The 23,802-nt window shown below is 40.1% G+C and overlaps 2 protein-coding genes across 3 annotated transcripts; one reads left to right on the forward strand and one right to left on the reverse strand.

Annotated features, from left to right (window-relative positions):
* Window positions 1-1,586: 1,586 nt before the first annotated feature.
* Window positions 1,587-2,513, reverse strand: LOC114226011 (olfactory receptor 8C8-like). The gene has a single exon (XM_028125920.1). The coding sequence runs from the start codon at window positions 2,511-2,513 to the stop codon at window positions 1,587-1,589; it is 927 nt and encodes a 308-aa protein (XP_027981721.1).
* Window positions 2,514-12,421: 9,908 nt separating this feature from the next.
* Window positions 12,422-18,181, forward strand: LOC114226035 (olfactory receptor 8B3). Of its 2 annotated transcripts, none has more exons than XM_088018019.1 (2): window positions 12,422-12,432; window positions 17,266-18,181. In XM_088018019.1, the coding sequence occupies exons 1-2, from the start codon at window positions 12,422-12,424 to the stop codon at window positions 18,179-18,181; spliced, it is 927 nt and encodes a 308-aa protein (XP_087874145.1). The 2 variants fall into 2 exon arrangements, with proteins under 2 accessions (XP_087874145.1, XP_027981735.1); XM_028125934.1 differs by lacking the exon at window positions 12,422-12,432 and adding an exon at window positions 16,050-16,072.
* Window positions 18,182-23,802: the final 5,621 nt, after the last annotated feature.

Here is a 23,802-nt window from a genome sequence, read left to right on the forward strand (position 1 = left end):
CACTTTCAGGCAGATTCTAAAATAATTCTCCAGATTTTTATCTCCCTTCTCTTATACCTCCTTCCCCTCTCCCCTTTAATTCCGCCCTGAGAAGCAAAATGATAATACGGAAAGAATACAGGGCTTGTTTTTAGATAGATTAGGTACAAATCTGGGCTCTCCTCTGAACTAATTGTGTGACCTTGAACTGAATTTCTGCATCTCAGTTTCTCTATCTCTAAAACAGGACATTAAGACTTGCATTATGATAACACTTGAAAGGAGACAACGCCTGTTAAGAACTCCATAATTGTTACTTCTGTCTCCTCCAAAGAGAAAGTTACAAATGTAAACCATGAAGCCCTCCATGACAAGGGTCTGCTCATTCTTGTTTATATGTCTTGAACAGAACAAGTGAGCTTGGTTAGATACCAGCCCTTTATCTGATATGTCATTTGCAAATATCTTCTCCCATTCTGTAGGTTGCCTTTTAGTTTTGTTGACTATTTCCTTCGCTGTGCAGAAGCTTTTTATCTTGATGAAGTTCCAATAGTTCATTTTTGCCTTTGTTTCCCTTGCCTTTGGCAATGTGTCTTGCAAGAAGTTACTGCGGCCGAGGTCGAAGAGGTTACTGTCCATGTTCTCCTCTAGGATTTTGATGGAATCTTATTTCACATTTAGGTTTTCATCCATTTTGAGTTTATCTTTGTATATGATGTAAGAGAATGGTCCAGGTTCATTCTTCTGCATGTGGCTGTCAAGAAGTTAAAGATAGAGCTACTCTACAACGCAGCAATTGCACTACTGGGTATTTACCACAAAGATACAGATAGGGCACCTGCACCCCAATGTTCATAGCAGCAATGTCCCCAATAGCCAAACTGTGGAAGGAGCATAGATGTCCCTCAACAGACGAATGGATAAAGAAGATATGGTTCATATACACAATGGAATATTACTCAGCCACCAAAAAGGATGAAAATCTACCATTTACATTGATGTGGATGGAACTGGAGGGTATTATGCTAAGTGAAATAGGTCAATCAGAGAAAGACAATTATCATATGGTTTCACTCAAATGTGGAACATAAGGAACAGCACAGAGGGTCGCAGGGGAAGGGAGGGAACATTGAATGGGAAGAAATCAGAGAGGGAGACAAACCACGAGAGACTCTGGACTCTGGGAAATAAACTGAGGGTTGTGGAAAGGGAGGTGGGTGGGGGATGGGGTTACTGGGTGATGGACATTAAGGAGGGCACGTGATGTGATGAGCACTGGGTGTTATACACAACTAATGAATTGTTGAACACTATATCAAAAACTAATGATGTACTATATGTTGGCTATTTGAATTTAAATAAAAAAAATAAGTAGGAATTGGGCTGAATCTCTGGAGCATGCTGTTAGGAATAAAGCTCAGTTCAGTATGGGGCTGAGAATAACCATAAGATTTAATAATGTTTGCATGCCTAATTGACAGGCTTACAGAGAAATAAGTATTTAAAGCAAAAACCTTGCTCTGAAGAAAATTATGGGGACATGCACACACACACACACACACACACCCCATATACACACCCCAACAACCCAGCAACATTAGTTCTGCTTAATTTGCAATTCTCTTCAGGGTTTTTTTCAGAGCACACTTGACATCTTTGTTCCTTAGACTATAGATGAGAGGGTTCAACATGGGTACTACATTGGTGTAAAATACTGAGAAGAACTTCCCCTGGCCCATAGAACCAGCAGGAGAGGTCTTGAGATGTGTGAACAACCCAGATCCATAGAATAGGCCAACAGTTACTATGTGGGAGCCACAGGTGCTGAAGGCTTTGGACCAACCCTGAGCTGATGAGACGTGGAGGACACTGGACAGGATCAAAGCATAAGAAATGAAAATAATGAAGCTGGATATTATGCCAACTGTGCCTACAATAACAGAAGTCACCAGCTCACTGGCATAGGTGCTGCTGCAGGAGAGCTGGAGGAGGGGGAAGATGTCACACATGTAATGGCTGATGATGTTGGAATCACAAAAGGACAATCTGACCATGTCCCCTGTGTGGACCATGGCACCAGCAAACCCCATCACATAAGAACCAAACATCAGCAGAGAACAGACCTGAGAGGACATAGTGACTGTGTACAGCAGGGGTTTACAGATGGCCACATAGCGATCATAGGCCATGGCTGTCAACACATAGCACTCAGAATGGACAAAGAAACAGAAAAAAAACAGCTGAGTCATGCATTCTGTAAAGGAGATGACATTTTTTTCTGACACAAAGTTCATCAGCATTTTAGGCGTAATGACCAAAGAGTGGCAGAGATCTATGAAGGATAAGTTGAAGATGAAAAAGTACATGGGAGTGTGCAAATGAGAATTCAGACAAATTAGATTAATTAAGCTCAAATTCCCTACCACAGTGAACACATAGTTCAGTAAGAAGAGAAAGAAAAGGGGTAAGTGGAGCTGAGATTGATCTGTAAGTCCTACCAGGATGAACTCCATCACCGAAGAGTCATTTTCCATAGTCACATCTGCAGGGCTGTGATCTGTGAGGAAACGAGAGAAGTGTCACATCAGGAAGGGACTCAGACCCTTTGCGTCTGGAGCAAGGCCTTGTTCTGTGGGGGCTCGAGTGTGGCTGTTGGGACAGAGCCCTGAAAGAAGAGCCAGGGCAAGGATTCTTCATCTTTAACTTCCTACTCTTGCTTGCCCTTTTCTTCCATGTTTTCAGATCTCGACTGTAACTCCTCACCTTCCCTGGGCCGACACAATCCAGGGTGAAATCTTTTAGCATGAACACCAAAAGTGATGATCGCATGTGAGAGATGAATCAATATCTTGAAGAGATGAATAGGCTGGTCAAGGTCATACAGATAGAGAACAGAGGAGCCAACAGTTGTACTTGGGACCACTTCCTGTGAAAATCCCTGAAGCTCCAAGACAGTAAAGTTACTGTGATACCCACTGCTCAACCCACTCGCTCTCCCTTTTACCTTTCAGAGACTCAGTACCCAGCTTAGTGAAAGTGCTAAGAGGTAAAAAGGTTCGGAGAGATTAAGTAACTTTTCCAAGATCACACATATAGTACCTGTTGTGAACTTCTCCTGCCCATTCCCTTTACCCAGTCTTACCTCAAAATCCCAATGAATTGTTTAGGAAGGACAAGTGGCCTCCCTACAACTCTTCACTGCTGTAGCCATGGGTATGAAAACATTAGATGGACTCAGTTGCCCAACTTTCTTTTACCTGGAGACCTCACAGGGGCCAGACTCCTAAGTGTTCTTTTCCTTTCACTGTCCCAAAGGAGTCAACAACTCTGAATATGGAGGAGCCAATACCCCTTCTGTTTGTGGATTTGCATAAAATGTCTTCAGGGCAAGGCAAATGCATCAACTTTATGTCTCCAAACCATCAGCCGGCTAATATTGTGAATTTATCTTATTCTCTGTGGATCTCAGCAACTTGTTCAGAATCTTGAAACAAGGCTCATTTAGCATTGAAGTTTGATCAGGCTCCTGAGGGAAGAAATTACTGAGCTTATGTATACATCCTTTGCCAATAAGTTAACATTGGTTCCCTTGGTACTCAATGTTCTCCAAGCATCAGTTCACATTAAAAATTTTGGGTCCTCTGTGCAGAGAGGGAATAGCTTCATTTGTGTTCCTAGTTATCCTAGAGCTCATGCTCAATTATAAAAGAGGAGTATTCAGGGGCAGAGCCATTACCATTCCCAACACTTTTTTTTCATTTTTCTGTGATTGCTATAGAATTACGTCATAACTTTATACTATCCATCTTTTGGTGTATTTCATATCTATAGAAAAGTATAATAGAGAAATATTAAAAGAATGAACTCTGGGGGGGGGTACCTGGGTGACTCAGTTGGTTGAGCACCTGACTCTTGGTTTCGGCTTGTCTTGATCTCAGGGTTGTGAGATTGAGCCCCACATCGGGCTCTGTGCTCAGTGCAGAGTCGGCTTGAGAGATTCTCTCTCCCTTTCCTACTCCCTCTGCTCTTCCCCCAGCTTGTTCTCTCTCTCTCTCTAATTAATAAATAAAATCTTAAAAAGAAAAGAATGGGTTCTGGAGTCAAATTAATCAAACTTGAATTCAAATTCCTCCACTTACAATGTGTGTTATCTTGGACAAATTACTTAATCACTCTGAGCTTATTTTACCTCATCTACACTATAAGTTTAATAATAGTTCCTACTTTTCTAGATTGCTTTGAGGATCAAATGCCTCATAATCTCTAGCACATTTAGCACAGTGCTTGGTATATGGTAAGTGTTAAGTATTAGGTTTCCTTCCTCTTTATCCTTACCTGTATCTATACATGGATCTCTTCCCCAAGTTTCTAATTCTGTACCCAACTGTTTACTAGACATCCCCACTAAATTAAATTCAGCATCTCCTTGTGGTCCCAGAACTGTTTCTCTTCTTGTTATCCTTTTCTAAGTTAATGGCACCATTCTTAATCTAGAGAGCTAATCTAGAAATGGGTTGTCATTCTGGGCTCCTCCTTCCCATTAACCATTAGCATCTGATCTTCGAAGTTTACATAATTCTATCTCCTTAAAGTCCCTGTTTTTTTAACCTTCCTCTTCACTATACTGCCTTTGATAAAGCTCTCTTGCCTCAAGTTTGGAATATTTTAAAGGTTTCTTAACTTGGGATCCTACCATCACCCATTATATTAGCTTTTTATTGTTGTGTAATAAATTACTGTAAACTTAGTAGCTTGAAATAACACCCATTTATTAGTCATAGTTCTATAGGTTAGAAGTGTAGTACAGAATGTCATGCTGGATTCTCTGTCCAGGCTGAAATCTGGGTGTGGGCAGGACTGCATTCCCTTCTGGAGACGCAAGCTCATTCAGGTTGTTGGCAGAATTTGGTTCCTTGAAGTCTCCATTCCCTTGCTGGCTAACCACTAGGGGTCACTCTCAGCTTCCAGACACTTCCTGTATTCTTTGTATAGCCCCCTTGTCTTCAATCCAGCAATAACACATGAATCCTTCTTGTGCTTTGACTCTCTCTGACTTCCCTTTCTGCCACTAGCTTGAGAAAAACTCTCTGCCTTTAAAATGTTGGTGTGATTGGGTGGCCTGCCCTGATAATCTCCCTAATTTAACGTCAGCTATGCCATATAACATATCACAGTCACTAGAGTGATATCTCATTATATTTACAGGTTCCCCTCACACTCAAAGGAGAGAGGATTATACAAGGGAAAAAGTCATTAGGGAGTCATGTTTTAGAATTCTGCTGTCCACCACTATCTTCTCTGGAAATCTATTCACACATTTTGTATAGAATTACCTACAGAGATTGCAACATTTCCTTGCTTAAATCCCTTCCTCTTCTCTCCCAACACAAGTGCAAACCCCCCAGCCTGTCAAAGAAAGCTCTCTAGAGTTTGCTTCCTAACTGCATCCACAGCTTTATCCCCCATGTCTCCACTCCTTGAACTGTACTCTCCAGTAATACTGAAGAGTCTGAATTCCTCTCATACATTCTGATGATTTCTTGGCTCCATGTTGTTTCATCTGCCTGGAATGCCTTCTCCCTTCTCCCTCACTTGGATACCACATACTCATTCTCCAAGATTCAGTCCTGCCCTCATTTCTGATGGAACATCTCTTCTGATCTCTTCCCCTGTCCCCACTTTCAGCACCTGAAGTGCCTTCTCTGTATGCTGCTGAGGCATCTTGTGCATGTTCCCACTTAAACACAACAAACTTACCTGTGTATCTTCATTACACTTAGACTGTACACTCCCAGAGGGCAAGGATTCAATCTTACTCATTTTTATCCATGCTGCTACGAACAGATTTCTTCCTTCTTTCTCCCCTGCCCTTTCTGTCCCTCCCTCCCATCTTTAATTTCATATTTCTAAATAACATGCATTTGCTTCTCAATTTGTCAGTATTAGGCCTTGTCAATTGACTTTAAGTTTGGGAAATGAAATTTAGCCAGTTTTCACCTTCCACCATCACAAATATACTTCCAGTGTTTTCATCCTCCCAACAGTTTTTTAAGTTAGATCAATATTCAGTATTTACATGATTTATAAAGATGTACATGTTCTGCATACCTTTTTAAAAAAAAATATTTTATTTATTTACTTGAGAGAGTGCTCGAGCGCTCATAAGAGCGGGGGTGGGGGGTGGGGGAGGTGCTGAGGGAGAGGGAGAAGCAGACTCCCCGCTGAGCAGGGAGCCCATGCCAGGCTCCATCCCTATCCCAGGACCTGAGTTCATGACCTGAGAGGAAGGCAGATGCTTAACGAATGAGCCACCCAGGTGCCCCTATGCTCTGCATATCTAGGTAGTAAAATATGCTGATTACTTTTCCTTTACAATCCTTGTTCTTTTTTTAAATTCTTGTTCTCTCCACAGTAAACAACGGTCTGGATTTTTTGTTGGTTCAACTTTCTGTGTTCTTACAATTAATCTCAACACTCTCCCCCAGTTGTTTAAATCATCTTTCAATACTTATAAAAACTGTTAAGTGTTCAAAATCAAATATACATAATTAAAATACAGTAAGTTTCTATCTCACTCATTGGCAGTCCAAGACATGGTTTCTAAATCATAGACAGCTTCCTAAACATAAAAACTTGGACCTAAAATCCTTCTTGCAGCCCTGTCACCTTCAACATGTACCCTTTTTTTAAAAGATTTTATTTATTTATTTGAGAGACACAGCAAGAGAGGGAACAGTTTTCTCCATTGTAAATTTACTCTTTTTCCCTTTTCCTACTCAATTCTTTAGAAGTAAGTCACTATGTCCAGGAGAGAGGAATTAAGTTCTACTTCCTTGAGAGGAGTTATCTAGATATATATATATATTTGAAATTCATATGTATTCATGTATATTTACTTTATTCTTTGGGTTATAATCCAATAGCATCATTATTTATTTTGTTTTCCAAATAATTCCAGCTTTGGTTCTTAAGAGCTCCCAGGTTAAATCCTATGAATTTTTGACCATGATGCCATCCCCTTTTAAAAAATCAATTTTTTACTCTCTGACACTATAATATGTTTCAGAATCATTCTGAAATTTCCTTGGTCCAACTCTAAAATGAATCATTTCTCCAAGGAACCCTACTTCTTACCAGAGAACACTATTCAGAAATAAGATCTGGGTGCTGGATGTGTTCCTTGATACTAGGATATCATTGTTTCTAGGTCCTCTGAAGCTGCCTCGGCCCGTCCCACCAACCTAGTAGTCTTTAAGCTTTAGGAAGCACCCTTACCACAAATGAATGATTAACCTTTCTTTGTATATCTATAGATCATTCATTCTTTCCTAGAAAGAACAGAGCACCTCCGCAGGTCAGGAAACAGAAACCAGACCCCTTTGAACAACTGCCATAATCAAGAGCATGTAATCAAGAAATGTTGGGGACCACTGTACTCCCTTTATTAACTACCCTAAACTCCTTCAAACCCCCCGGGCCAGGCAGGAACCTCGGAGTTGGCCTTCAGACAAGAGCTCCCCTTCTACCCAAGTGGCTGGCCTCCTGAATAAAGCTCATATTCCTTTCCAATCAAAACTCTTTTGTGTATTGGCTTTTTGAGGGACAGGCAGCTGAACTTGGATTTTGGTAACACTCTCAGTGGAAAGGGGCGGGAAATATGTTGTGTATTCAAACTCTTGTGTGTATCTCCATATCTAATTATTTCTATATTCATCTATCTTAATATATAATAGAAACATGAATTAATACTGTTATCTCCAGCTCTAATCTAGCAACACAAGGTTCATTATAGCCTCCCTCTTTTGCCTATTTGTATCTTATTTCTGTGCCAATGGAAAACATGGCTCCATTAGCTACCATTTATTTACTTGTTTGACTAGATATCGTTAAGTTTAAGGTAAAAAGAAATGTGTAAAACATTGCACTTTAATTGCTAAATTTATTTTTCACAAGAGTATATTTGCGACTCTGACACTCTGTTACATGCATACCGGACACCAGGATTGATTAATAATAAGTTTTAACAGAAATTTTGTCATACTCAAAGCCTTTTCCGGGCTGACCTGCTTATGATTAATAAAGATGATGTTGCCCCCAGGGCAAACTGCTCGCTAGCCCGCGCCCCGCCCCGCCCCGCCCCGCTTCCTCTCTGTGGCTGGGCGGCTCCACCTGCGCTTGGAGCCAAAGGGAGCCTCCCCAAAGCCTACCCGGAGCGCGGGAGCCGGTGCTCTGGGTGCCCCCTGTGCCGGAGCGCAGGGGCAGCCTCACCCTTACCTTCCCCCGGGGAGTCTCCGAAGACCCGGCTGTCTCTCGGAGGAGGCGGCTGGCGACCCCATGCAGGTCCTGTGCGAGGGCTCCTGAGCTTCTGCAGATGCTGAGCCCCAAGGGTGAGGGGCACGCAGAGGATGAGTCCATGACCTGACGGCGCTGGAGAACCGGCAGCCCGAGAGCCCCAGCGACCTTCATGTGCCCAGGTGACAGAGTGGAGGCTGCGGGAGGAGCGGGTCCGGTTGCGCATGTGCGGCCTCCACCAAGGCCAGTGCCTTGTACCACAGCAACCTGAGAGATGACTCGAAAGCCATTCTGGAAAGTACTAGCGCCCATGGCCAGAAGCACCATGGAGTCCCTGCCCCGGCCCACGGCAGCCCTGAGCTAGGCCGCCCACCAGCTGCGTGCAGCCTGGCCCCTGACACACCCGACAGGACAAATGTTCCGCCATCTTCCGCTCAGCCTGGGGACACAGGGCCTGCTGAGCTGCACACACTGCCCCCCTGCGGCGCGGAGGAGCGAGGCAGGCTGAAGCACTGCGTGGAGAGCATGCGCAAGGAGAAGCGTCGGCCGCCACTTGGAGGTCTTCTGGGTAAAGGAGCAGTGCAGTGGCCCCGAGCAGGAGAGAGGCCCCGGCAGAAGACACCAGGGAAAGCAAGGCAGAAAAGTACATGCCCAAGATCCTGGGTACATTCAAAGGCAAGAAGTAAGTCTTCTGGCCCACCAGTTCAGGCGGGGGTGTCCGCATCCCTGCTACCGATGAGGCAGAGCACCTGGCCCTCCTGCCACAGTAATTTGGAACCCAACTGAGCACAGGCAAAGCTCTGCTCCACTTGGGACTCACTGTGGATGCTCTGTCTCCTTCCCCTCTGCCTTTCCATCCTTGAGGCCCCAGCTCCTCAATGCCCCATGCCTTACACCCCCTTCCCCCACTTCCGTCCTTTTTTAGCACCTGTCTCTGGGCCCTCAGCCACCTCTTTATGCATCTGCCTCCACCCTTTTAGGCCTTCATTCAAATCAGGGAGCCATCCCTTCATGCCTTAGTCCTCCATCTTTCCGGGCGGGGGGCATCTTTTTGTGCTTCAGGCCCCCATTCTCTCAGGGCTTTGTGTTTTGGGGCTTCTGTGATCTCAGGGTTCCCCTCTGTTCACAGCCTTCTGCTTTGCATCTTTACTCTGCCGCCTCTGTACTATTCTCCTGGCACCCCATCCTCTCTCTCAGGACCTCCCACCTTGCACAGGTCCTTCTCAGGGCCTTTTCTCTCCCATCTCCATCTCAAATTGGTGAGGTCTCACTTGCCCTGGTTGGATTCTCATTTTTTTTGACTGCCCTCGTAGCACCTTCCTTGGTGGCCTATCCTTTTGCTGTGGGGAAGCAAGAGCTGGTTGCAGGCAGTTTTTGAGGGAGGGGTGGAGCCAGACCCAAAGGGTGCCTCTCTCAGGAAGTGCAGTAGGGCCAGTGCAGGCAAGGGGGCAGGATACAGAGGATCCCTGAGAGGCTGCCCTGTCAGTGCCAACTGAAGCAGATCTGGCTCACTCCTCCAGCAAGGCTCCAGCTAGCACCTGGTGAGGAGTGAGAACATTAGGCTTTGCAGCACAATAAAACTCAATCCGGAGAGATGATGATACCCCAGCTTCATGAAGGATCCCCGGCATCCTCTGACAGACACACATTCACGGGCCTATCGCCAGCTATGCCAGGAAAGGGGTTGGATGAGGACTGCTTCTTCTTGAACAGGTGAGGGCAGGGGACAGAGGATGGTGGTGCCTGAACCCCAGCCCACTGCTCCACTGGGTCCTGGCACACTATGAGATGGGAGTAGTCCTTGCCCTGCAGGTACCCAGCAGACCCCAACTTCACCATGTTGTTGGTTTTTTCCTCTTTGTCACAAACCTGCAAAATCTGTCCAAGTTTCTTTTCTCACTTTTCCTGTATCTTCTTCACCTCCAGAGAGTAACTTTGATTTCAAATGAGACATTTTGGCATTAAATGCTTAGAAAGCCTCCCACTGTAGTTTCTAGCACTGTGAAATTAGTGTTTCTGCTATTTCTTTTCCCATAGTTGTGTTTTTGTTTTTTTTAAAGTGTAAGAAATTACAAGAGCAAAAGGATTTAAGAAACAAGGCCATTCAGCAAAGGTAGCAGTTCTGAGAAGCTGGAGAAGGGAGGATGGTGGTGTTTGGGGGACACTTTCACTCCCTCACAGCTTATTGTCTGTTACCAAAGCCACCTCTTAGGTAGGAGTGACAGCAGGGACTTTTTTGGGGGTGGAAAAAGTCATGTTTGTTTTTGTGCAGCCTGGTGTGTTGCTGTTCTGAGCAGGCTGTTCTAGGCCTGTTATTAAGGGAGAACCTTTGCAGGAAGTGGAGCATTCTGTCCATGCAGGGGCCAGGGTTTGGGAGTCCATCCAGAGCTCTTGGAGCTTCTGTCTGCATCCTCTCACATCTTGTTAAATAAGACATCTCTTAAAATGTGATTCTTTACATTTTGGTGTTAACAACAAAACACAACACACACACACACACACACACACAAATAATGATGTGCACTTTCAGAAAGAGTAATGGTAGGACATACCTTGTGTTCCCCTTGTTATTGATTATAAGACCAACCAGATTCTGGGTATGCCAGTCTTTATTCTTGGAGGAGGAAGAATGAGAGTCTTGACTTAGGTTGGCTTAAAGAAAATTCCAAGATGAATAATGTAATAAGATCATAAGAGGAACAAGGTATTACATCATGGTGTAATAACAATTTTTTACTGTTTTCCCCACAAAGAATACCAATTTTGACAATCACCCACAGATGAGAGAGCCTTTGTGGAAGTCCAAAAGCTTAGCCCAGAAGTACCAGCACACTATTGGAGCAAAAAAAAATCCAAGATTGGATACACTGAAGAGGGTAAGAGGAGCAGTTTCACTTTATCTATGTCCTGCCTCTCCCAAGGCAGCATAGCTCATTGTCAAAGGAGGTGTTCTTATAACCTGTGACTTGTGATTCCTTCCACTGGGAAAAGTAAGAGCATGTGAATGAAGGTCTGGTTTCCTCATCTATGGGAGACACTGCCAAAGAGATCCACTTCTCATTCCATTCAGATTGCTGAGGTATATTGTGTGACTGAGGGTGGGTGTATCTGGGAAGGTAGCAGGTAGGATTGTTGGAGGGCATCAAAGGGATGTGGATCCTACTAATTATACCGTGGACTCCATTGGGAAGCTTGTTATTGCGCCACTGGGGTTGTCCTCAAGTAGTCATGGGCACCCCCTGCCTCTGTGCACCTTACCTACACATAACCCCATCCTGTAGATGGTTTTCCATTATGTGCTTCCAGTGATAGTAAGCCTTTGCAGATGGCTAGTAATCACATGCAGAAAGGTGGCCCAACTGCAGACTGGGGAAAAATCACACACTTGAGCGTTCAGTCCCACCCTAGGGAAAGCAAAAAGGAGGCTCTCAAAAACTAACCTGGCTTTGCAGGATGGAGGAAAGGCATACAAGTTTAAGAATTCTGTCATAAGATGAAATAAGTTTGGAGCAGGAATAACCATAGAAAAGGTCTGAGAAAGCCTCAGAATCACTAGCAGGGGTGACAGAAAGTAATTCTCTGCTAAAGCAAGTCAGAAATACTGAAGGAAGTAACTGCTTCTTCATATATGAACATAACAGCAGTCTTCAAGGAATATGAAAAATCATTGTAACCTGACACCACCAAAGGGACACAATAATTTTCTAGAAATAGATCCCAAAGAAATGGAGATCTGTGATTTGTCTTATAAAGAATTCAGAATAGCTATTTTAAGGAAGCACAGTAAGCTGCAAGAAAAAAACACATAAAGACAATTCAGTGAACCATGAAAACAATACACAAACAAAATGAGAAGTTTAACATGGATATAGAAACCATCAAAAAGAAGCAAACAGAAATTCTGGAGCTGAAGAATACAATGAATGAAATGACAAATGCAGGAAAGAATATCAGTATCAGACTGGATCAAGCAGAAGAATGAGTCTTTGACAGGACATTTAAAATTATGCAGTGAGAACAGAGGAAAATAATAAAAAGGGATAAAGAAAGCCCATGTGGCCTATGGGATACCATTAAGAGAAACTAGTAGACATTGGAGTTCCAGAAAGAGAAGGATGGAGAAAGAGGAAAAAGCTTGGTTAAAGGAATAATGGCTGAGAAGTTCCTAAATCTGGGGAGAGATTTGGACTCCTAACTTCATAAAATTAATAGTTCACCCCAATATTTCCACCCAAAGTGATCTTCTTCAAGACATACTATAATTAAGCTGTTTAAAATCAAAGATAATGGAAAGAATTTTCAAAGCAGCCAGAGGAAAAATAACCCTCATATACCAGGAAACCCACCATAAGGCTATCAGCAGATTTCTTTGGAGAAACCTTGAAATGCAGGATCGTACACTCAAAATACCGAAAGAAAAAACTGTCAACTAGGAATGCCTTACCTAGTAAAGTTATCTTGCAGAAATAAAGGTAAGATAAAGACTTTTCCAACAAACAAAAACTGAGGTAATTCATTATCACTAGCCTGCTTTATAAGAGATGCTGAAAGAAGTGCTCTGAGCTGAAACAAAAAGACACTAACTAGTAACATGAAAACATTAGAAAATATACAACACACTGGCAAATATAAATATATTTAGTCAAATTCAGAATACTCTAATACTACAACATGGTGGTTAAGTACTTAACTCTAGTAAAGGTTAAAGGACGCAAGTATTAAAAATAACTATAGCTACAATAATTTGTTAAAGGATATACAATATAAAAAGATAAATTGTGACATGAAAAACCAAATATGAGAAGGGAGTAAAAGAAGAGAATTTTTGTATATGTGACTGAAGTTGTTGTCACCTTAAAATAGACTAATGTCTATAAGATATTTTATGTAAGTCTTACAGTAACCATAAAACAGAAGCCAACAATGGATACAAAAGGATAAAGAAAAGGGAATTGAAGCATACCATTACAGAAAGTCGTCAAGTCACAAAAGAAGACAGCAAGAGAGGAAGAGAGGAAGGGAACTACAAAACAGCCAGAAAATAATTAAGACGGCATTACTAAGTCCCTACCTATCAATAATTACTTAAAATGTAAATGGTTTAAATTTTCCAATCAAAAGGCATAGAGTAGCTGAATAGGTAAACAAACAAATGAAAAACAAGACTTAACTATATTTTGCCTACAAGTCTTACTTCAGCTTTAAGGACACATAGACAATAATGAGGGGATGGAAAAAGATATTCCATGCAAGTTGAAACCAAAAAACAGAGGGCTATCTATTCTTCATCAGATGAAATAGACTTTTAACTCAATAGCTGTAATAAGAGATAAAGAAGATCATGACATCATGATGATGATATGATGCATAGGAGATGTTACAACTGATTCTGCAGTATTAAAAGGATCATAAGAGACTATGAACAGTTATATGCAAATTGGCTAACCTAGAAGAAATGGATATGTTTTTAGAAACAGCCTACAAGACTGATTCATGAAGAAATAGAAAATCTGAACAGACCAATAACTAAGGACATTGAATCAATAATCAAAAACCCCCTAAGAAGGAAGAGCTCAGGACCTGATGGTTTCACTGGGGAGTTTTACCAAACACTTAAAGAAGAATTGATGCCAAACGTTAAACTCTTCCAAAAATTGTAGAGAGGGACCACTTTCAAACTCATTGTACAAGGCCAGAATTACCCTCACACCAATGCCAGGCAAGGACATAAGAAAAGAAAACTACAGGCCACTATCTCTGATGAATATTGATGTAAAGTCTCCAAAATTCTAGTAAACTATATTCAGTAGCACATTAAGAGGATCATACACCATTATCAAGTGGGATTTATCCATGGAATGCAAGGATGGTTCAACATATACCAATCAATAAATGTGATGCCCCAGATTAATAGAATGAAAGATAAAAATCATATGATCATCTCAATAGATGCAGAAAAAGCATTTGACAAATGTCAACATTCTTTCATGATTAAAAAAGGACAGGAAATGGATTTCAAAAGAGTATGAAAGAACTTTTGAGGGTGATGGAAATGCTCTAGATCTTGATTATGGTGGCAGTTACATGAATGTATTATTTTTTGAAAGTCATTGAAAAACTGTACTTTTAAAGTGGAGGCATTTTATTGTATTCAAATTATAACACAATAAAATTGATAAAAAAAGAGAAAATTGCAAGAACAATACTCAACTGTGATCTTTTTGCCCCTGCCCCTGAAACATTTTCCATAAATAAAACAGATCTAGTTTTGTATTAAACAACCTCGTTATTTTTAAGTTACTACAGAAGGTTGAATAAATGTGGGTTGTAAAAAAATGCAGCACAACTCAATAGTAAAAGAAATGGAGCAATGATGCATGCAACAACTGGGATGGACTTAAGGGCATCATGCTTAGTGAACAAAACCAATTTCAGTGGTTATACATGGTGCAGTCTCATTTGTTGTCTTTCAAATGACTCCACTGTAGAGATGGAGAAGAGGTTAGTGGTTGCCAGAAGACAAAGAGGAAGATGGGAGGAATTGGGTGTGACTAAAAAGGGGTAGAAGAAGGGAGTTCCTGTATGGTAGTGGGACAGTTCTCTTTCATGATTGTGGTCATGATCATATGATCATGATCTTGATCACATACCACACACTTTGTGGTCAGATCACATAGATCTACACACATAACACAAACACACAGTATATGTAAAACTGCTGAAATCTGAAAACGTTTGTAGTTCTGTATCCTGTTAACATTATTATACCAATGTCAATTTCTGTGTTTTGCTATTATGCTACAGTTGTTAAAGATGTTACTATGGTAGGAAGCTGGGTTGATTTCAAGGAACTGTGTACATTATTTTTGCAGGTTTCTGTGAATCTATAATAATTTAAAAATAAAGAAAAATTGGATGGTTTCTGACAAGCATCATCATAAATTAATACATAACTGGGAATTCTAAAGTCATATTTTCTTGAAATGGAAGCTCCTTAACAGTGATTTTTCTTAGAGATTTGACATAATATGTTAAAAGCAAAGACATATTGAGTCAGAACAACCCAAGGTAATTAAATTTCCATGAAATAATGGCTCATTTTTATATTAAATGATTTTTATTAAATAATAAGATCTGAAATCAGTTAAAAAGTTCCTTTTGTTTATGTCTATATAATTTGCTCACACACTGAATATTTAAAAGGACTCAAATATTTTAAAAAGGCAAAATAAGTAAACTTCACTGAAATGCTCATAAATCTTTCTGAAAAATCCTTAAAACTAATATGTTACCTACAATTATAATTAGAAAAATTTTCTTTTTTCTTAATTTAAATTCAATTAGCCAACATATAGTACATCATTAGTTTCAGATGTAGTGTTCAACAATCCATCAGTTGCGTATAACACCCTGTGCTCATCACATCACATGCTCTCCTTAATTTTCCAATGACATTAATTATTTGAACCTTTACAGGAGACAGCATAGGATCCTTTCTCATATGCCCTAGGGAATGTATAATCCCTGATGGGAAATTAACATTTACTGTCACAATTAGGGTATAAACAGAGACACTAGTTTCTTCCCTACAGAGCTTATCATGATGGGAAGGTCCTAAGGGAGATCTACATGTACCTGGATTTCTAATCAGATTCAAAAAAAATATAAGCCTTAAGCAAATGCCTTGAACTCTATGACACAGTGGCTCAGGTGTCAAGTGTGTAGTTGCCTGTCATACTTTCTTAGTAAATTTATAACAAGTTTGATCTACGCCAAGAATGACTCCTGGAATGCTCAGACTGTGAGATCTGTGATGTGACTCTGGCCAAAAAAGGAAGAAGATTCTGGGACTACATTTGCTCAGCTTTGATATCCCAAAAGCCAGTTCTTCTTCCAGTGGAGGTGAAATACACATAAAGGGTCAGCACAGTTCTTTCAATGGAAGGAGAGTGAGTTAATCAAATTTCTATTTATCGCTTATTCTCTCTGTTCTTGAAAAATGAGGGAAAATATTTATATTGAATAACAAGAAACTCAAAAGTATGGAGCTCTGACTATACCACCTGCATTATTTTGAGCATACCTTCTCTGTGTTGACTTCATCTTTGGTCTGGCAACAAGATAGCTATAGCAGTACCAAGTGACACATCTAGAATATAATAACATCAAAGGAAGAGATTTATCTCTTTCCTAAGATAAAGTTTTTAATTGAAATATGCATATAAAAAATTTGTGTTATAAGCATGCAGCTTGATACATTTTCACAAACTTAACACCTAATTTAATCAATGTCCACATTAATTATCTTTTTCTTTCATGCCCTCCTACAAAACCAAGGAAAATAAATCCGCCTTCCTTTATTCATCCTCTGTCTGGCTAGGATGGAGCAGAGAAGAAGAATGTGTAGAAACAACTGAGTAGATGATGAATTATAAATCTTAGGCTACCAAGGTTCTCCTCAATACTTGTTATAAATTACTGACTTCATGGATTCTTGCAGTCAGTTATCTGAAAACATTATAGACTCATAGAGACTCTCTTCTAGGAAGCACAGTTGTGATATGGTCTCTGCCAAGAAGAATCCTCTTTCATGATGGCCGTCACAGGAACTGAGGTATCTGGTAGGGTAATGGAAACATGAGTAGGAACTAGGAAGTGAAGGATCAGATGAGTGGGAGCGAGATATGGGGACACCCTCTCACTACTGAAGCTCACCAACAGGTAGGCTTAATCCTCAGCTACTCCATCCCTTTATCTTCTAGTAAAGATAGGAGCAGTTGTTTGTCACATGCAGCTCGTGCAACAAAAGACAGAATGATTTTAATGTTGAGGGGCATGTGTGGCAGTCCATTCTGACCCTGTGAAACAAAGAAAGACTTGATTTCTGCTGATCTGAGTCTTATAAATGAGACTGTGTAAGGAGACAGCTGGGGTTTCTATTAATGCGATTTTCTTCTGTTCTCACAGATTTCCAAAGAGGAGAATATTGGTTAGAAATGACTCCTTAGTGACTGAATTTCTTCTTGCTGGATTAACAGACCACCCAGAACTCCAGCAACCCCTCTTTTTCCTGTTTCTGATGATCTACATTGTCACCATGGTGGGCAACCTTGGTTTGATCATTCTTGTTGGTCTCAACTCTCACCTCCACACCCCCATGTACTACTTCCTCTTTAACCTATCCTTCATTGATCTCTGTTACTCTTCTGTTTTCACCCCCAAGAGGCTGATGAACTTTGTATCAAGGCAGAATATCATCTCCTATGTCGGGTGCATGACTCAGCTGTTTTTCTTTCTCTTTTTTGTCATCTCGGAATGCTACATGTTGACCTCAATGGCCTATGACCGCTATGTGGCCATCTGTAATCCATTGCTGTATAGGGTCACCATGTCCCATCAGATCTGTCCCTTGCTAAGTGTTGCTGCATATATGATGGGATTTGCCAGAGCCTCTGCCCACACAGGGTGCATGCTTAGACTAACCTTCTGCACTGTCAATATCATCAACCATTACCTGTGTGACATTCTTCCTCTTCTCCAACTCTCTTGCACCAGCACCCATGTCAATGAGGTAGTAGTTCTGATAGTTGTGGGAATTAATATCACCGTACCCAGTTTTACCATCCTGATTTCTTATGTCTTCATTCTCACTAGCATTCTTCATATCAAATCTGCACAAGGAAGATCAAAAGCCTTCAGTACCTGTAGCTCTCACATCATTGCTCTTTCTCTTTTTTGGGGGTCAGCAGCATTCATGTATCTTAAATATTCTTCTCCTGGATCTATGGAGCAGGGAAAAGTTTCTTCAGTTTTCTATACTAATGTAGGGCCCATGCTTAATCCCTTGATCTACAGTTTGAGGAATAAGGATGTCAAAATTGCACTGAAGAAAGCCTTGATTAAAATCTGAGGAGAAACATGTTCTAATTATAAGCAGAAGCAATATAAAGAAGTTCAGCTTTTTATTTGATAATTATTGGCGTTTTTCAGGATGAGACTGTGTCTATAACCATATTGCTTCTATAGATTGTGATTATGTGTGATTTAATAGACTTGCTTATCATTTTCTGGATAGCTGATCTTGTCTTATTTTTCCTTCTGTATCTCCATCACCTTGTGCAAGTTTACATAAATAACTAATACATTTTATAAATAGAAACTATGCACTGACATTTCAAATAACTTTTATGCTACTTTTGTTTCTGGGCTATTCCTAATATGGAAAATATGGTTAGTTTTATCAGTTATATAAAATTAAAATTAGAGCTCACTCATCTAGACACAGAAATGAAAGCAGCACACGAACTCTCATTTTTAACAATATTGTCACTGGTATAGGCAGTAGCTTTCCAAAGAAATGCATTTCAAATTGTGTATAAAGATTAAAGTAGGATCAGATCCCCCTGATATTGTCCTTTTGTTCTATTTTTCTTAACACTTTCTCTATTATTATTCTGACTTTCCTTCTTCCCTTTGGTAATGGCAAATCTATACTATGTACATACTGCTTCTAAGAAAATACACAGACTCCACTGTTCATTGCCAATCATAGTAGTAAGAGGGAATGATTAGAGGAATAATACATATGTATCTCAGGATCGCAGTAAGGGGAGGGGGCTGGTAGTTTATTGCATTATAAAACTTGCATTCTTTACCATCTAAAATAATACCAAATATTTGAAAAAGAGTATTAGTTCTTATTGCAAATTTTGAAATTTAGCACTTTAAGGAAAATAGCACACAAAGTATCAGGAGAAACATTTTAGGTATTGTTTTACTTACCCAGTGAAGTTTATCATGAAAAAAAGGTGTATATTAATAATAATAAACTATATTCCTAGCAACATTTTGTGAATATACTTAAACCTTGTCCCACCAATAAGAAAATAAATGTATTTAACTAGATGCTTTTTCCTATAGTTTTCCTATTTCTCCAATGCTCTTCCCATTTCTGTATTTAGAATATCAAATATAGTGGGAGGTCAAGAAATACTTGTTGAGCTGCATTATCTTGTTCAAATAATAACAATAATAAATTTAATGTTATAATAGTAAAATATAATAATACATAATAATAAATAATAAATCAGAAAGAACTTTGGGGTATAATTTGTTTTTGAGATTGAACTATAGCAGTCATAGGGAGGTGCTGCTTAGCTCCTCTTCAAGAGAACCAGCTGTGGGAAGCATTGTTGACTGATAGTCTATAGCTTATACTCCTTTAGATTCACCATCGTGTTCAGGCAAAGCCCATGCTCACTCTGAGATGTTCCCAGCCAGTGGCTTAGCGTGATGGGTCATATAGGAGCTGGCCAATAGCTGTGTAATACAGATGTCTTCTGATAGGTATCTTGCTTAGGTACTTCCTGTCATCCTAACAGACTTTTTAGGACTGCACTGTATTCCGAGATTTTCCTACCATGTCCTTCTCTCCTTTCTTACGTGTCAGAGTTTCAACCCACTTTGAAGGCCTTTATCACTGACTCCCTCTTCCCCCTCCCCATTTTATCCTTCACAGCTATTTACCACAATAAATGTCTTGGATGTCTAATTATTTCTTGGCATCTGCTCCTTGGGAGACTCTAGACGACACAGTAGATTTACACTAACTGATTTTAACACTTAGATTTAGGCTCTGATAATGGAGACAGATTGGTTTTGTTATAAAAATAGACAAATCCAGGGCAGAGAATAGAATATTCTGAAACAGATTTTCATTTATATAATCCATTAATTTTTGACCATGTAATTAAGCAATCCATAGGCAAAGTAAAATCTTCTAAGCAGTTGATTCTGTAAATAGTAACTATTCATGAGGAAAGGAATGAACTTTGACATTAACATTAAATTTGTCAATGAAAGAAGAGAACTCTTCCATTACTTAAATATGATTTCAATTGCAAAGTTTAAAATGGTTGTAAAAATGATGTAAAACTATCACCTATGTAAAATATTTCTTTTTAAAAATTTCTTGATGATTCTAAAAGAAATTGGAGATACAGTAATTAAAAATTCTTGATCAGGAATTACAAACACAAGCACAATTACAAATAAGCACAAAGCCTGTTATAAAGAAATTATGTTCTGGAAGCAAGTAAAAATTTTCATTAAGAATTATGGATATCTTTGAGAATGTTACATAAAAAAATAACGTGTTTCTTTTTTTTTAATTTTTTGTTGTTATGTTAATCACCATATATTACATCATTAGTTTTTGATGTAGTGTTCCATGATTCATTGTTTGTGCATAACATCCAGTGCTCCATGCAGAATGACCCTCTTTAATACCCATCACCAGGCTAACCCATCCCCCCACCCTCCTCCGCTCTAGAACCTTGTTTGTTTTTCAGTGTCCATCGTCTCTCATGGTTCGTCTCCCCCTCTGACTTAATCCCCTTCATTCTTCCCCTCCTGCTATCTTCTTTTTCTTTTTCTCAACATATGTTGCATTATTTGTTTCAGAAGTACACATCTGTGATTCAACAGTCTTACACAATTCACAGCGCTCACCATAGCACATACCCTACCCAATGTCTATCACCCAGCCACCCCCTACCTCCCACCCCCCACCACTCCAGCAACCCTCAGTTTGTTTCCTGAGATTAAGAATTCCTCATATCAGTGAGGTCATATGATACATGTCTTTCTCTGATTGACTTATTTCACTCAGCATAACACCCTCCAGTGCCATCCACATCGTTGCAAATGGCAAGATCTCATTCCTTTTGATGGCTGCATAATATTCCATTGTGTATATATACCACTTCTTCTTTATCCATTCATCTGTTGATGGAAATCTTGGCTCTTTCCACAGTTTGGCTATTGTGGACATTGCTGCTATAAACATTGGGGTACACGTACCCCTTTGGATCCCTACATTTTTATCTTTGGGGTAATTACCCAATAGTGCAATTGCTGGATCGGATGGTAGCTCTAATTTCAACTGTTTGAGGAACCTCCATACTGTTTTCCAGAGTGGTTGCACCAGCTTGCATTCCCACCAAGAGTGTAGGAGGGTTCCCCTTTCTCCACATCCCCGCCAACATCTGTTGTTTCCTGACTTGTTAATTTTAGCCATTCTGACTGGTGTGAGGTGGTATCTCATTGAGGTTTTGATTTGGATTTCCCTGATGATGAGCGATGTTGAGGACTTTTTCATGTGTCTGTTGGCCATTTGGATGTCTTTGGAAAAATGTCTGTTCATGTCTTCTGCCCATTTCTTGATTGGATTATTTGTTCTTTGGGTGTTGAGTTTGATAAGTTCTTTATAGATTTTGGATACTAGCCCTTTATCTGATATGTCATTTGCAAATATTTTCTCCCATTCTGTTGGTTGTCTTTTGGTTTTGTGGACTGTTTCTTTTGCTGTGCAAAAGCTTTTTATCTTGATAAAATCCCAATAGTTCATTTTTGCCCTGGCTTCCCTTGCCTTTGGCGATGTTTCTAGGAAGAAGTTGCTGCGGCTGAGGTTGAAGAGGTTGCTGCCTGTGTTCTCCTTTAGGATTTTGATGGACTCCTGTCTCACGTTTAGGTCTTCCAACCATTTGGAGTCTATTTTGGTGTGTGGTGTAAAGAAAAGGTCCAGTTTCATTCTTCTGCATGTGGCTGTCCAATTTTCCCAACACCATTTGTTGAAGAGACTGTCTTTTTGCCATTGGACATTCTTTCCTGCTTTGTCAAAGATGAGCTGACCATAGAGTTGAGGGTCCATTTCTGGGCTCTCGATTCTGTTCCATTGATCTATGTGTCTGTTTTTGTGCCAGTACCATACTGTCTTGAGGATGACAGCTTTGTAATAGAGCTGGAAGTCCAGAATTGTGATGCCGCCAGCTTTGCTTTTCTTTTTCAAGATTCCTCTGGCTATTCGGGGTCTCTTCTGGTTCCATACAAATTTTAGGATTATTTGTTCCATTTCTTTGAAAAAAGTGGATGGTATTTTGATTGGGATTGCATTGAATGTGTAGATTGCTCTAGGTAGCATTGACATCTTCACAATGTTGGTTCTCCCAATCCATGAGCATGGAACGTTTTTCCATTTCTTTGTGTCTTCTTCAATTTCTTTCATGAGTATTTTATAGTTTTCTGAGTACAGATCCTTTGCCTCTTTGGTTAAATTTATTCCTAGGTATCTTATGGTTTTGGGTGCAATTGTAAATGGGATCGACTCCTTGATTTGTCTCTCTTCTGTCTTGTTGTTGGTGTATAGGAATGCCACTGATTTCTGTGCATTGATTTTATACCCTGCTACTTGACTGAATTCCTGTATGAGTTCTAGCAGTTTTGGGGTGGAGTCTTTTGGGTTTTCCACATACAGTATCATACCATCTGCAAAGAGTGAGAGTTTGACTTCCTCTTTGCCGATCTGGATGCCTTTGCTTTCTTTTTGTTGTCTGATTGCTGTGGCTAGGACTTCTAATACTTCTAATACTACGCTGAATAGCAGTGGTGATAGTGGACATCCATGCTGCGTTCCTGACCTTAGGGGAAAAGCTCTCAGCTTTTCCCCATTGAGAATGATATTCGCTGTAGGTTTTTCATAGATGGCTTTTATGATATTGAGGTATGTACCCTCTATCCCTATACTCTGAAGAGTTTGATCAAGAAAGGATGCTGTACTTTGTCAAAAGCTTTTTCTGCATCTATTGAGAGGATCATATGATTCTTGTTCTTTCTTTTGTTAATGTATTGTATCATGTTTCTTGATTTGCGGATGTTGAACCAACCTTGCAGCCAGGGATAAATCCCACTTGGTAGTGGTGAATAATCCTTTTAATGTACTGTTGGATCCTATTGGCTAGAATTTTGGTGAGAATTTTTGAATCCATGTTCATCAAGGATATTGGTCTGTAATTCTCCTTTTTGATGGGGTCTTTGTCTGGTTCGGGGATCAAGGTAATGCTGGCCTCATAAAATGAGTTTGGAAGTTTTCCTTCCATTTCTATTTTTTGGAACAGTTTCAGGAGAATAGGTATTAATTCTTCTTGAAATGTCTGATAGAATTCCCCTGGGAAGCCATCTGGCCCTGGGCTTTTGTTTGTTGGGAGATTTTTGATGACTGCTTCAGTTTCCTTAGTGGTTATAGGTCTGTTCAGGTTTTCTATTTCTTCCTGGTTCAGTGTTGGTAGTTGATACATCTCTAGGAATGCATCCATTTCTTCCAGGTTATCTAATTTGCTGACATAGAGTTGCTCATAATATGTTCTTATAATTGTTTGTATTTCTTTGGTGTTCGTTGTGATCTCTCCTCTTTCATTCATGATTTTGTTTATTTGAGTCTTTTCTCTTTTCTTTTTGATAAGTCTGGCCAGAGGTTTATCAATCTTGTTAATTCTTTCAAAGAACCAGCTCCTAGTTTCGTTGATCTGTTCTCCTGTTCTGTTGGTTTCTATTTCATTGATTTCTGCTATGATCTTTCTTATTTCTCTTCTGCTGGGTTTAGGCTTTATTTGCTGTTCTTTCTCCAGCTCCTTTAGGTGTAGGGTTAGGTTGTGTATTTGAGACCCTTCTTGTTTCTTGAGAAAGGCTTGTATT

Source organism: Eumetopias jubatus, unplaced genomic scaffold (genome assembly GCF_037043125.1).
Source record: "Eumetopias jubatus isolate StellerSeaLion01/CBP00866 unplaced genomic scaffold, mEumJub1_p1.0 scaffold_13, whole genome shotgun sequence".
Classification (NCBI taxonomy): domain Eukaryota; kingdom Metazoa; phylum Chordata; class Mammalia; order Carnivora; family Otariidae; genus Eumetopias; species Eumetopias jubatus.

Excerpts from the sequence above, each read along its gene's own strand:
- LOC114226011 (XM_028125920.1), bottom strand. The coding sequence starts at position 2,513 with ATGGAAAATGACTCTTCGGTGATGGAGTTCATCCTGGTAGGACTTACA.
- LOC114226035 (XM_028125934.1), top strand. The coding sequence starts at position 16,050 with ATGACTCCTGGAATGCTCAGACT. Across the intron at positions 16,073-17,265 it reads ACTCCTGGAATGCTCAGACT|AAATGACTCCTTAGTGACTG; the intron begins GTGAGATCTGTG and ends AATATTGGTTAG.